The 15,678-nt window shown below is 42.7% G+C and overlaps 1 protein-coding gene across 1 annotated transcript in view; it reads left to right on the forward strand.

The window, feature by feature from the left end:
• Window positions 1-15,678, forward strand: part of LOC115316236 (relaxin receptor 1) — a 482,496-nt gene that overhangs the window by 326,789 nt on the left and 140,029 nt on the right. Inside the window, exon 4 of the mRNA XM_042292126.1 lies at window positions 14,947-15,030. Within this exon, the coding sequence (XP_042148060.1) occupies window positions 14,947-15,030 (84 nt within the window). The remainder of the gene's footprint in view (window positions 1-14,946; window positions 15,031-15,678) is intronic.

A 15,678-nucleotide genomic window follows, 5' to 3' on the forward strand; every position in this document is an offset into this window, starting at 1 on the left:
TTTCGTCCTTGTGTATTTTTTGCGCGCTGTTTATTTCCGTTACCATCAACCAACTCGCCTACATCACGACACTAATCCAGACCTGACTTTTTGGTTACCAATCTTGATTGTGACGTGTCGTTCCGCTAGAAAGGTTTTGATGGAGTTTAGGGCTCCAATGTTTATGCCGATCTTGCTTGCTTTCGGGATGACTGCCCAATGCAGTACGCCGTAGAACGCCTTTCTGGCGTTAATGGTAACCTTCGATTCCGGATCATGTCCCCCTGGAGTCGGCTTCTTTGTGAGGTATTTCGAAGAAGCTGCGGTCGAAACCCAGTCTGAGCAGGGTGCAACTTCTCTTCTTCTGGAGAAGCGATGTTTGTCTGCTTAGCAGTGTCCTATCTGCGACTTCGCAAACGGAAGATGTAAGAGAGACTGGGCGGAAGTTCTTTATGGAGTCCTGTTCCTATCCTGGCTTGGGTTTCGGTACTACTATATGGTTCTTCAGGCACGTAGGGTTGTGGTTTTCTTTCCAGACGCTATTTACTTCTCTCAGAATCTGCCATTTAACTGCTTCGGGAAGTACCCTGGTCTAGAAGTGGTGATTTGAGCCAGTCGCGGCACTCCGTGCTGTTTGCTATGCTGTTGAGCCGCTTTGATTTCCCCCATTGTGAAGTCTTAGTCGATGGGATTGCTCGCTTTTCCTTCCTCGTGAAGGTAGACGTGGTATTCCATCTTGGTCTTTTCACCCTCCCTCAGTTGCGGAAAGAAAATCCGCCCCGCTTCCTTGGCTAGCATTTCCAATGCCTTGTTGACCTTAAGTGCCAATAAGAAGAGTGCTGATCGTTGCTTGCTCTTCCCCCGCGTTACCTTAAAGGTTGCCCAGGGTTTCCTGATGGAGGTTTGCTCTGAAAGAGAGGCGCTGTAGATAAGCCATCGTTCCCTTTTGAGCTTGATAGCGTACTATTTCGCTATATTGATTGGTCATGTGATCTGTCTCCGGGCTTTTGATGTTGCGGGTCCCCTTCAATATTTCTGTAGTGCTTTCATTTGTCTCTCCCACAATTTGAGGAGGTGTAGGTCCGAAGTGAGGGAACCAGCGTGGATATTATTTTTCACTCTCCACTGTCCCCAGTTTAGCAGCCTTTGTTCATAGCTTCCAAGATGTCCGTCTGCTGGGTCGCGCCGAGATGCCTCCTGAACTGGTCCAAGTTCACAATCCTTACTTTTATCTTGCCCTTGTGGGTTCCTTGTGCGTTGCTTATATGCAGCTCAATAGCAATTGCCAGATGACCTATACCCCTTGCATCAACCTCCACTTTCCACACTTGGCCTGCGATGATCTTGTTGTTGGTCGAGGCTAAGTCTGCGATAGTGTTAGCTTGGTTGCCGACGCTGGCTAGTCTCGTCCTGACTCCTACAGCATTTATGAGAGTAAAGTGCTGCTTATTGTCATGGCATCGAGTACCTTGTTTTTTTTTTTTTTTTTTTTTTTGTGCCTTTAGTTGCTTCTGGTTTAGTGGATTCCGATGATGTCCAGAAATTTGCTATTGAAACCACTCGTTTATTTTCACGAATAAAAAAACTTCATGAGGAAATCTGAGTTAGAATTATTTAGCTAAATGATATACATTTCGCAATGCCTGACGTCCGCCGTAGCTGCACATTTGTTCTCGTAAAATAACTTTTTTTCACGACCACCCTATTTTTAGTGATTTTTTTTTAATCTTCGCTAAAACATTTTTTTTAAACATGGCCGGAGTGCGACAAAGGACACAAAAATCTTCACAAGATAAATCGAATACGCTAACAAAAGCTCTGCTATGTGCACAGGGCGTGGCATTCTATCGTAGTGCCCACTACAGCCCCAACGTGATTGACGTTTTTGCCACAATACTCCTATACTTTCGTGGCGCGTGTCGTCAAAGCTATTGCACATTCATTCGATTTTTTTCTATGGAGAGCGTTCCAGGCTTCGATCATACCTCTACAAAATAATACATGAAAAGAGCATGTGCCGATCAAGTATGAAATAAGCAAGCCAGAATATGAGCCACAAGCTTGCCACATACACACATAAAAAACAAAATAAAGAATAAACGAAGATAATAAAAACCATAAAATAAATCAAGAGCGAATCAATGGAAACGAATCAATACAAATTGCCAAAAGGGGGCGTCAAAAAGCAGCCCGATTGTAAATGTCGTCTTTCATCTTCATCGGGCTAACAAACAACTAAAAAATGGACAAACTGGATTCACATGTGCTTACACAAAACGATACAAAAGAATTAAACATAATTTTCTTGCTATGAGATAGTGACTTAAAAATTTCTAGTGCGATTTTTTTTTATGTAAACGCGTTCATTAAAGTTTTAGGACTCTCATATTTACAAGACGTCCCACCGTCAGCATAGCGGGAGGTGAATTTAGACCTGCCTCAATTTTGATTTACAAAAAAACACAGAGCAGTATGCATTCGTCGGCGTTTTTAGATATAATGAAGGAATATGGTGTCCGACTGCATGTATTCGCCCGATTCTCAAGGCGAGACATGGAAGATATTGGAGGGCCCCTTAATACATATATGTTCAAACCGTTGAAAACGTGAATCCAACTCAATTCCTGAGCACACATCACATATACAATAGCGCTTGTCTTGTCGCTTTCATGTTCCTGTTCTCTCGCGCTGTTGTATATACGCTTGAACGCATCAAAAAAAAAAAAAAACAAGGCGTCATTACAATCCTGGTAATGTAACACTCTCTCCGTGAACCTGCTGGTTGTCCTTAGTGCTAACATCACGCTTTACAGTTCAGCTCCTTCGTCACCCTGAAGAGCCTCACACTCGTGTTCACTTCCTGTTCATAATTTTCTGCAAATTTACTTCAGTTTCATGCGTTTGAGAAAGCTGAAATATTCCTGATTTAGGGTCATGCACCTAACACGCGCACGAGCGGGGGCGCCCGCGCAAACACAGATATATACACCGCCCCCCCCTCCCCTGCATAAATCTATTCAAACACACGCACACAAAAAAAAACACACACGCCCAAGTGCACTCATGTATACGCACACGGACACGCACAAACGGAGACGCACAGACGCACACACACGTGCATACACGTAGACAAAAACCCGCACCCAGATATACGTACACACAGACACGCACGCACAAACACGGACACACAAATATGCACGCACACACGCACGCACATAAACGCAAAGACACGCACACGCGCACAAACATATACGTACGCATTTACAGCACGCACACGGACACACGCGAACGCAAAGACACACACGCACGCAGGCACACACATACATCTAGGGTGAGGAGGTATTGCGGTAGGGTGAAGACGATGCGAGGTAGAGTTTAATTTTATCTCGCATCGCGCACGTGAATTCGTGCGTTTTAATCCGCGCTATCACACGCGCACGCGCACACTCGCGCACACATACACGCACTTCCTCTTACGTACAGACAGGCGCTGACGCAAAAAGAAAAACGCTTGTGCACGCACGGACACGCAGGCGCATACGCACGCGCACACAAGGGCGCACGCAGAAGCTCATAGGCACACGCACACAGATGCACATGCATACATACGAACATTAACGCACACAAACACAGGTACTCGCATGCACACAAACGTAGACGATCATATGCAAGCACGTACTCGCATACAAGCACACACACACGCGCATGCGCACAATGAAGTATTGGCCCGAAGAACTCGTCTTTTGAATCCTAAATAAAGCTCGAGGGTTTTTTTTTTTTTAAGTTGAATTAATGTAAATGTTAGACTTCGCCGTCTTCAGTAGACGTGGAGCCCCTCTGTGTCCCGCGCATCACCGTGCGGAAGACATATCGAAGTCCTGAGTATTCAAGCTGCGGGGGTCTCATGTGTTCGCTTCGCGTGTGCAAGAAGTGTTGGGAGACAGCTCTAAACAGCATTGATGTTTTTGGAAATTAGCGTGAAGGTTTCCTCCAGAAATTCTCGTCTTTAATGGGAGCGCTGATTAGAGTGCACTAATTAACGTGCACGATGCAAGAAAAAATAAAGAAATATTACGATAGTTAGTCAAAAAGCTCGACAAAAGAGCAAAAACGTGAGAGAGAAGGATGCAGCGGGATATAAACTAGACTACTGGCCGATAAATCGAACGAGAGGAGAACACGGGAGAATGCGGGGACATCAGAATGTCGAGTTCTTGTGGGAATGATTAGAGGGTTCACTCAAAGCTAGCTGCCTTTCTCGCTACTCAGACTTCGAACGTTTCCGATTGCCAAATGCCGGCGTCCAGCGTTGCGCTTTCTCATTCGAACGAGCTTGAACAGTGAGTAAAGAGGAATAAATACAGCTAGCTTTACGATTCCCCACTAATCTCTCCAGTCAGAGCTCAGCGTTCTGATGCCCCCCGCGCGCTCTCGCTTCCTCCTCTCCCTCAGTGTCTCGGCGCATTGTCACTTACAAGGTGAGTACAGCAGGAAGAAGCTTCAGTCTTTCCGCCTCCAGCTCGAGCATCCTAACTCTGCTGAGGCTTTGGGTGCCTCGCGCACCTCAAGCGACTCGACCGCGCGTGCGCAGTCAAAGCACGGAAGAAGGCAGCGAGCGAGTACGGGACGCCGGACGCTCAAACAAAGCGCTCTGCCATTCTCACTTTGTACGTGACTATATCCGAGAGATGTTGAGTGTAAACGCCTCTAACAAGACCTTTCTATTATTCCGTTCATCGCCGCGAATTTCGAACACTGTTCACACTCCGCAGAAGGTCGTTAATCTTCCCGGCTGATAAAGTCATTCGCTTAAAGGGTAACTGCAAAGAAAAAAAAGTGTTCTTCTAAACAGCCTAATAGGGACAAGCATCTGACAAAACAAATATTTCGCGAAAAAACAAACTTTTTCTAGCAATATTTACGCCACAGGACGTAATTTAGTGGGACCCACAACTTCTCCACATTTGAAACTCCCGCTCTTTCGACGCGCGTGGAGTGGCTGCAATACGTCACTCCCTGACATATAGTAGCCCCTCCGTGACGTATAATACCAACTCTCTTGCGCGCGATTTAAAACGGACGAAATGGCCGCAAACTAAAATCATTCTCGCGCAATGAATATCGCTGTAAAATATTTGTTTTTGGAGGAAAAAGTTTTTGTGACATGCTTGTCCCAATTAGCCTGTTTACAAATAGACTTTTTGTCTTTGCAGTTACCCTTTAAAGGGCCACTCCGCTCAATTCCGAAAATTTTAGGCTTACATGTGATTCCATTGCACAAAGCACTACTGAACAGCTCTCCTTCCTCGGATTCGCGAAATCTGGAATATTATTTGTGTAATCTTAATTTAAACATCAGCAGATACCGAAACCGAAACTTCGGTTGCGTCCGGCAACATTGGTCTGGTGTCGCCAGAGTCATGGCCACGTCAAGTCGAACCACGTGGTCTTTTGGCGCTCGGGGGGCGAGGGACAGAACACGTGACGCGGGCAGGTCGCTTCGGATGGCGTGGACGGCGATGGCCCGGGGGAGAGGGGGAAGGGGAGAAGACGAAAGAGGAGAAAGGGAGCGGAGAAACAGACCGATAAGCGCGCAGGGCAGCGCAAACTAGCGCATCCGCGTTACGGTGATCACGTGGACGCCGTTCAGCCAGCACGGGAGGAGAAACTCATGACGTCATCGTTCAATTTCGCTCTGAGAAGTAAAAACAAGCAAAACGTGAGAATGACGTAGTCATGCCTCTGACGTAGTGGCTCAACGTTCGCCGCTCCAACTCCGTCGCATTGACTACGCTGACGATTGCGCCTCACGTCGCACGCTAGAGTTGGCAGATTTCGGCGACTTGGCTGATTTGAAAGTTTGCTGGCCAGTTTATTAAACATAGAGACGGAATTAGATCGTAATATTTGACATGGGGTCTTCCTATATGATACTGAAGAGGGCTACATAGTTTTCTAAATGTCAAAAATGAAGCGGAGTTGCCCTTTAAGCCACCCTGCCAAATGTTCTAGGGAATAAATATTCACCTATTAATGGTTATGGTAGAATCATCCTGGCTAGGAAGGTTTAAATTGAATTGCTCGCTTACAACGAATGGTCAAAGGGAGGAAAATAGGTTTTATTTACAATAAAAGGGCAAATTGAACTTCACGGCTTCCGCGAAATTCAAGGAGGGGTTCCACATCGAATAGCCTTTAGCGTATTGTGCAAGCGCCTACCCTATATCCTCGGAGTTGAGAAAGGTAGGACTTTCAAAGATTAAACCCATCAATGATGTGGAAAATCGGGCCAAATGGTGAAACTTCCGCTTGATTTAGGATTCCTTACGACACTCGTAAAACGATTTTATCTCAGCAAATCCGCTACAAAGACTTCAAAACATATGTCATTGGTTATAGCATCTCGAAAGCTAAGCCGCTTGACATTCGTCCAAATACCACTGTTTTGGGTCCATAGTTCGCACCCGGATTATAGCCCCCGACGACTAATTTTGGCAACGAAGTAAAGGCATTTTTTTAGATTGCCCAGTCGGGTGCATAGTTTTAAGTAGGTGCTGACATCATTCATATGTTTTACTCTGTTTAAAATGTTGAGTGCGTCGATTCCCCGACAAATCATATTCCACAATAAGAAATTAAACAATGCCAATATACATTCAACTTTGGCATAGTTCTCGTTATAGATATACAAAAGATTTGTTTTGTTTAAAGGGGAGCAAAAACGAGCGTTAACGCTCTTTTTCTCTTCAGAGGCATCGTGAGTGCGGTTCCTAAAATAATCTAGTCTCTTATTTTTCCGTGGTAACAAGTGTACCATCGCAAGCAGTTGGCAATTCTGCCGTCAAGGCGAGGTTAGTCCACATTAGCTGCTAGGGGATAGATGCCTCCCGCGTTATCTACGTGTCATTTGAAGAGGAAAGCAATACCGTGATACTTAAAGACATTTTATCGATGAGTAATCGAATGCATAACAATGTGATCGGACATTTGCAATTATCCTGTCTCCTGATAATAAACGATCTTATATAACTGTAGTTGTTGTCAGTGCGTGCAAATAGATAACCTGTACAGATAATGATATACACACTTCGGTATGTAATGTAGCCGAATCTAGTCGAGAAAATACGGTAAACGTAGAGTTAGATCTCGTTTTGTATTCTGCTTTTCGTTGCGCTGTCGAGGTTTTGTAGTAAAGCTGCGTATTCAGTGTGAGGAACGTCTAATTTTGAATATGTTGCAGGAGGACAAAACAACCACAAAATCGTTGCCACTCACACTAAACAGTCGGTGGCGCCGCCCAGCCTCCGGCATCGGTACCAAAAAACACCTTTGCAGAAGCAGGTGCCAGACCTTCGCAACAATCCGCGGCTCTTTTCTTACCAGTTCTGCACCAGTCACCTGTTTTTGCAGAACTGTGACCGGCCACCGTCTTCCCACGCCATTATACAAAAAAAAACAAAAAAAAAAACCGGACAGACAGACGCCGGACCGGTGTATAGTAGTGCGAATACCGAGGACACGTCGACCGTTCATGCGCATACGCCACAAAGACGAGAGGGTGACATATTAAGCTTGGTACAATTACGGTGGAGCCCACTACCACTCACCACGATTCAACCGGGGGCTACAAAACAGCGCCTCTTCAAGACCAACACACTTCTTTCTACTGATTTCCGCCAACGCCCCTTCGGCCAGGCTTTCTTTAACATTTTTGTCACCTTATCGCCACTCCCAATCTCCTGTGATCTCGGAGCCCCAAACGCACCGGAAGTCATATACGGCAAACTAATTTTTTGCGGTTTCTGTCGCAGAACAAAACAATCACAACGTCAAAAAGCCTCTCTACTCGATATCCTTCTCGGTCAAATTTGTTTTAATAGTTTAACAGTTAACTCGTTAATAGACATCGGCTCTGCTATATCTGTAATGCGAGAGGGCGTCAGTTATGGGCTCCGGATACCTAGAAAACCATTCACAGGAATCTCCCTGTAAAGTGAAGGGAGATTTTTTTTCCTCAGCGATAGACATTTTTTTCAGCACGTTGTTCTGCTCGACTGTACTCGCAGGGTTATTATCGGCTTTATTTCTTTCTTAATTCGGCAGTGATTCGTTTGCAGTGCCTCCTAATTGCATGTACATGAAAATTTATCTTGAGAAACCATGGGTCACGCAGTAAAGGTATCAGTTGCTTGAGAGGCGGTTTTTACTCCACTTTAATCCATCACCCTTTCCTTATCTCCGAGAGAACTTTTCGCGACATAACAATGGGCATTTAATTGCTTCTCTAAAGGCATTCTCCTTCCGCATGGTGTCCTCCGTTTTATTAATGGTAATGCTTTACTCGACGTCACTAACGCCGTAATATGTTGGTAGTCATACCGGCAGGTACAGTTTTAGTAACGGCGACATCCTTTCAAAGAGTTTCAGCAATTAGAGTTCCGACATCGGTGAATAAGGGACCACCGCCATACAAAAACACCGATCAGCTGCTCCATAAAGCCATCAACGCATAAGTCCCCTATTCTAAGAAATCCCAAATCTTATGTTTACCACACATCTTTAAAAGCATTTCCAAGGCTCATAACCTTTCCTGAGTTAAACACACACCATTCAACATCGACCACAACGGAACGTCATTCGCGGACGAAACTAAAACAAGAAGCACCGTATGTCGTCTCTTAACAAACCGGGGAAAACATTGATCGTCTACAACAAACCGACCGCCATGGTGAGGTGACATCGTACATGGCCTTAAAATGTGATCGTTTGTTATCTCACACTCGGAACCAATGACAACCCGCGCGTCGTTTGCAAATCTCAAGCTGTCCTGCTGCCGGAAACACGCTTACATTGACCGGTGGATGAAGGAGCACTTCGGGCAAGCACATTGCCGTGAGACCTCTCCCTGTATTGCTGTGTCGGTGGGACGTTCTCACCAAAATATTGAGCGATTGTGAACTCGCGAAAGATAAGAATTGTCGCCTTGGTTGATTACTACGCTCGAGCTGTGGTGCCCTGTCCGATCAGCAGCCGAAAACGCTCCCGCTTTAACCCTAACCAGTATCGGACCCTTGGAATCGTATCTCATGTCTACAAACCACAGATTTAAATTAAAGGTCATTTACTCTGCTAATAGAACTAGATATTGAATAATCGAAATGGTTTCTGTCAATGCCTACGGTGACGGTTCTATCATTCTGTTGACATAGCAGTTTAGAGATATCCTAAAAATTAGCATAATATACTTTCGAGGAGGTGTTGTTAATTCTGCAAATTACAACATGCTGCTAACGTTGTCAACGCACCTTTTACCGTCGCTAAATGTAATTCCCAGAATTACGTGAAAAAGACTCTAGTCAACACTTGTATTTAACAATAAAAACATGTATATGGGACCAAATCATTTCACTTTTTCTTGACTAATATCATACTCAGTTGTACATGGTATGCGAATATTTAACTCGCCAAGCGATGTTATCCAAGAGAAGTACTAGTGAGCGTTAAAGTGAGACGGACGCCTAAACTACGTTGGACTACAAATTTTCTCTTTGATATGTCAATTTATTTCACCTAATGGTTTCTATGTTTATGCGAAAATAACTGAACGATGTGAGTGGAATTCTATAGGCTAACGAGATTTGGAGCAAGATAATGTTTTATCTTTATATGAGTGCCTCCGCGAAAGACATTGTTTTTTTAGTATTATTGTTCTAGCGTTAGTGATTTATCTTTTAACTTCTCAGGCAGCAACTAAGAACCAGGCTAATTTGAGTTTATTTTTTGTATCTTAAATTATCCCCACAAGTCCAAAGACTCGATCGCTTACAACTTGCGCATAAAACATTTATTCCTTTTTACCGACATCATCGACTGAAACATTGCCAAGTTGTAGTTACCTTGACAAATTCATAGCTAGTACGTCAGCACCGAACCTGAAACCAGGGCTGGGCAGTATCGCGATAAAAATATATTGCGATAGTATCTTAGAAAAATCAATTAGGGCGCAGGCGAGCTGGTATAGGTTTACCATTTTTTTAGACCACCTGAGACTGGGTGGAAGAAACACGAAGACGTTTCAAACACAACTAACCACTTTTTTTTAGTGCTCCCTCCTTTCGTACATCCTGAACCCAAGATCGTAACTACAAAGAACACCCAAAATATGACACCAAGGCTAAACGCCTTGTCCTCACAGACACGCTTGTCTTGAAAGAAAATGGATCACCCGGAATTAACAAAAGGTACACACATCAAAACATCGGCCGAAGGGACCATGCTTTGACCTCGCAGCCACTCTTATCTTTACAAAAAAAAAAAAAAAAAAGAACGGACAAGCAAACCACGCGGAACCGACTGCAGTTCTAACCCATCGACCTGTTACACCTTATTTGTTTGTTTTTTTGGAGTGGCCTGGTACAGCAGTAGTATGCAAAGAGGTCCATGAATTCGAAAGGGTTGTAAAAGAGACAGTAAAAATTAGGTAGATCGACAATTGCATAAACCAGGCGTCTATGCTTCTTAGTAAAAGTGCGTAAGCTGTTCTGAAAGTATGAATTGAACAGGTCCTGTGTTTTTCGCGAGATGTAGCCCCTTCGTCATGATCCTGTTCCAAGTAAATGCGTACGTAAAAAAAAAAGGAAGAAAGGTGTAACAGGTCGTTAGGTCTGAACTGCAGTCGGTTCCATGTGGTTCGCTCGTTCGTTTTTTGTAAAGACAAGAGTAGGTGCGAGGTCAAAGCATGTTGCCTTCGGCCGATGTTTTGGTGTGTGTACATTTTGTTGGTTACGGGTGATTAGTTTTTCTTTTTTTTTAAGATAGGTATGTCTGCGAGATCAAGGCGTGTCCCCCTTGTGCCTTTGCTTGGAGTGTGTTCTTTCTGGTGACGATTTTGGGTTCAGGATGTAAAAAGGAGGGAGCACTGAATAAAGTGGTTAGCTGAGACGTCGTCGTGTTTCTTCCACCCAGTCTCAGGTGACCTAAAAAAAGTATCTTAGAGATATTTTCGAGTATCTGTATCCCTGCATGGAGATACATTTGAAAATGTATTTGTATCTCTCTAGTCAATTACATTTAAGATGCTTCGCTTGTATCGCGATATTTAGCCAGACTTACGTATCTCCTTACACATTTTGTACTTTTTAAAATAAAATTAAAAGCTAAAAACATCTGTTTGGTGCTAGTTCTTTAGTAATTTGTAATATGAACCAGCCCTATAACATAATGCATCTCAGTCACCGACAATAAAAAGTAAAAAATAACAAAAAACACACACACAAAAACTGAGGTATAAAACGGGCAAGAATAACAAAATTAGCTCCACCCCACAATGCCCTCCACTGTTTTCAGTTTAGCAGAGAGAACGCTGTAAAGGAATTGAGCAAAGAAAAAGTGCGGTCCTGTTGTTAAATCTCCCCACATTATGGGTGGCTCAGAAGCTTACAATACGACAGTTTGAGATACGCTCTCACGGCATAAACAGATTCATTTCAGGCCGACGCCTTTTGCCAAGCATGGCACAACCTCTTTACCGTTTGTAAATATGTGGTTCACCAGGGGTGACATGTTTTCTTTAGCAGCATTAATGATAAATAGTTTAAGGCAAGAGGAACAGCATAAAATGGCACAAAACAAAGAGCACAAACATAAATTACCATTCGTATCCACCACGAACTACACCCTCCCCACCTAGCACTAATGGCAACAAATGTATTTCTATAAGTATATGTATCTGTATCCGGAATACTTTTTCGCCGGTTTTGCAGAAGTATCTCATGGATATCGTGTTGCATAAAAGAGAAATGGATCTCACTATCTATATCTTCGGCCTCAAAACACATGTATCTGGGCATTCATATTCACGAATACTTTTAGGAGTATCTCTGTCCAGCCATGCCTGGAAACAACTTCTAATCAATAAGCACATTCATGAATAGTTACGACATTATTAGTAGTTGAAATACGGCATCACATAAAGTGCATACCCTAACAATACAAGGTTCAGAAGTCTAAGCGTGAGCTACTTACGAAGGCCTAGATAATTACATGTCGAATTACACGGATTGTGTAGAATATGTGTTCAGTTGACAATAACCATATATCGCGTTTAATGTACCGTTGGTTGTTGTGCCCGGGCAGCGATATAGAGCTGCTGAAGGAATTAAAAGATGTCTAGTTGTACGTGAGCCTAATGAAATATAATACTTTTCCTATATTGTAAACAAATCACGTGCTATACTTATATTTCTTCTTCATTTTAATATTTTGTAAATTTAGATATATATGGCAATCATTAATTTTTTTCCATATTTAACTGAAGTTTGATTCTTACCCGTGTAGTGCTTTCTCTTAAGCGATTTAAATAGTTTTTACCTATACTCGCATTCAGTACCATTTATCCGATACAATTTTAATTGTACACACCCTCTTCCTGTTTCTCATAAACGCGCTCTATTGACCTTCTGCATTACGAAGTTAAATACTGTGAGCTAAAAGAGGGGGGACAGAAGTTTTATTCCGTAAACATGCCTGGTATACTGAGACGAAGATGCATATATATAGATGTGAAAAAAAAAAACTCCATGCCAGAAAGAAGAAAATAGGAGCAAAAGTACACATATGAAAACGAAAAAAGCTGTGGCATGTGTGATTTGCCAAACAGCATATGCACGGTTGGTGAAACCTGTCTGATAGAGTGCATTGTAGATCAAGGTGCTAAGATTAAGTCATGCCCGATAAATCAATGTGGCTTTGTTGAACATCAGCGCCGTAAATAATCGCAGTCACACCTGTACGAGTAGTCCTCTTTTCGCAGTTTTAGCGTGGAGAATACTTTCAATTAATAAAGAACGAACAAAATCGACTTTATGCTCTGGTTGCATTTCCGGTGTTCACACATGCGGCACTCATACATTTCAAGAAACGTCGACCATTATGACTGATTTTCAACATTACAGATTGACCTCCAGGCAACACTGTGGTTTCACTTAGCGTGCATTTTATGATCGCGCAATCCTATTTTTATCATAAAACTACCTATGTGAGGCTGCAGCTCAAACTTTAAATCTATCGCGATGAAAGGCGTTTTCGTGTCTTTTAATGGCAATAAAGTCCGACAATCAACATTTCTATGGACTCCATAAAATCGGCAAGAAAACAAAATAACACAATAAAATAATATGTGAAATGCATTGCGTGTTGGATAATCAACTGTATTATAATTCCGCAAGTGAACAAAGGTGACATGCAGTTAAGGCGCTCAAGCGTAATTCCAGATCTACAGTTGCCATGACACCATTCAGACAGAGTAGCTCTTGAAACGAGGTTTTGGTAGTTTTCTCTTGTTCACGTGTCCTATACTACTCGCAAATTACGAAGTTACATCCCATTAATATACAAGATACAATGTGTCACAGCATATTTGTCCCTTTGACCTTGAAAAGAAAAAGCAAGAAATATTCACTTTGACACTTTTATTGCCCACAAAATTCACTTCTAGCTTCCTACATTTTAGGGTCTGTCATCCGTTCCATTTTGTATATTATTGTTTACTCCTTCAGTAGGCGTCGAAAAATGAATTAGTCTCTACGAGTTAATTAAAAAAAAACAGGGCAATAGAGTAAGGTATAATGAACAAGGGGATTTTCCGATTCTTGATAAGAGAAGAGGAGTATTGATTGGCTTATGAGCGGATTGGGTTGTGAACCTTCTTGTTCAAGAAACGCAGAAATAAGCGTTCAGTTTTGAGTAAGCGCTCATCTGTCATGCTTGTCTTTCTTTGGTTCCTGTTTTTTGTGCGGTATGTTTCTCATATACATACCACCACGTGAAAGATGAAGAAGAAAGCTTCTCCGTTAATCTAGAAGACTCGCGTATGCTCTTACGCCAAGCGTGAAAGATAAGGACGCCAGAACGATGCGTAGTCAGTCTCGCCCTCGCTCTTTCCCGAACATTCTAGGTCGAATATTTCAAATTACGAGCATAGTAGATAAAGAGCCGCGTATTGCCGATCTATTCGCTGATTCTTTTTCCCAATAGCCAGCTGTCGCGCCGACGCACCGTCTTTTGCTGCCGCCGCCATCGACGCTTTGGGCTGCTTTCTTGACGTGTGTTCTTTTTGTTGTTGTTTCTGGATCAAGTCCGACACCATAAAATATTTAGTTGATTTTGGTTTTTCCTGCCTCATCCTCTGGCGTTCGTGACAGGCCATGAGGCAGAAGAAAACCTCTTTTGAGAGACAGTGAAGTCGGACATTCAACAGTTCTATGGATTCCATAACATTGGCAAGCCAAGAAAATAACACGACTAAATAACCTGTTAACTGTAGAGCGTGTTGGATATTCGACTGCACTCTAATTCTGCAAGTGAACAACGGTGACATGCAGTTAAGGCACTCCAGCGAAATTCCAGATCTACAGTTGCCATGGCACCATTCAGTCAGAGTAGCTTTTGAAACGAAGTTTTGGCAGTTTTCTCTTGTTCAGATGTCCTACACTACTCTCAAACTGCAAAGTGACATCCCATTGATACGCAGGATACAAGGTGTCACAGTACATTGGTCATTTTTACATTGTAAAAAGAAATATAGAAATACTCACTTTAAGACTTTTATTACACACGGAATTCGTTCCTAGCTTGCTATCTTTTAAGGGCTCTCATGCGTTCCATTTTGTATGTTCATGTTTTATCCTTCAGAAGTGTTGAAAACTTGGTTAGCCTGTACGAATTCATTATAAAGACATGGAAGAGGGTAGGGCATAATTAGCAAGGGAGTTTTCCATTTCTTGGTAGTAGTGGAGGAGAATCGATTTGCTTTTGAGCCAACTAGATTGGGAACATTTTTGTTTAAGGAATGCAAAAAGAAACGTTCAGTTTTGAGTGAGCGCTCGTCTGTCATGCGTGCCTTTCTTTGGTCCCTGATTTTGTGTCATCTTTTTTATATACATATAATGTTCATCCTTCTTCTTTCAGGCGACGAACACATGAAGAGATTCTTCGCCAACTACTACAAGAAAAGACCGGACGAAGATCGAGAAAAAAGGTCCAGTCAATGTGGTAAGAAAATATTTCCGTTAAGAATAATCCCTGTTACACTGTAATTTTGGTCGTTGCCCAACATTCTGTATGCGTGGTTACCTATTGAATCGGCCCTAATTGTACAAATTCCCAAATTAGCAAAACAGCTTGAATAAGGCTGGATGCTCCAATTTCGCTTTCCTCACCGTTCGTCTCAAGTCCCATTTTGAACGGGCGCTTAATTTTGTTTGAATTTTAATTTTGGCGTGCAGTTCAAATTTGGAGGGACTCTGGATATGCTTGATTAGATCTCAAGCTTGATCCCTAAAATTAACCGTCTTGCTCATACTTCAGGAATCTGGCTCATAGCTTTGTGGCCAAAGAATGAAGTTAATTGTGATTGGGCACCTTATCGTGCTACATTAGTTTGAGATATTCTACATGAATTATTTTGAAGTGGAATAAAAATAACGTAGGCGCCACTTTTTCGTTGCTCTTTATTAGCTTTATAGGGTGCTGAAGGATGCCCGTTTGTGGCCGCTATCCAGAAAGCGTGCCGTACTACTTGTTTATTCTGCCAGACACTTTCTTTTTTTTTCCAGGTGTACTAAAATAACTAGTATATATTTTTTTAATTTTTACTTATTTATTTGACACCTCGTTATTTGGGCTGAAAGAGGATGGAAT

The sequence above is a fragment of the Ixodes scapularis genome, unplaced genomic scaffold (genome assembly GCF_016920785.2).
Source record: "Ixodes scapularis isolate PalLabHiFi unplaced genomic scaffold, ASM1692078v2 PGA_scaffold2__306_contigs__length_199485367, whole genome shotgun sequence".
Lineage (NCBI taxonomy): Eukaryota > Metazoa > Arthropoda > Arachnida > Ixodida > Ixodidae > Ixodes > Ixodes scapularis.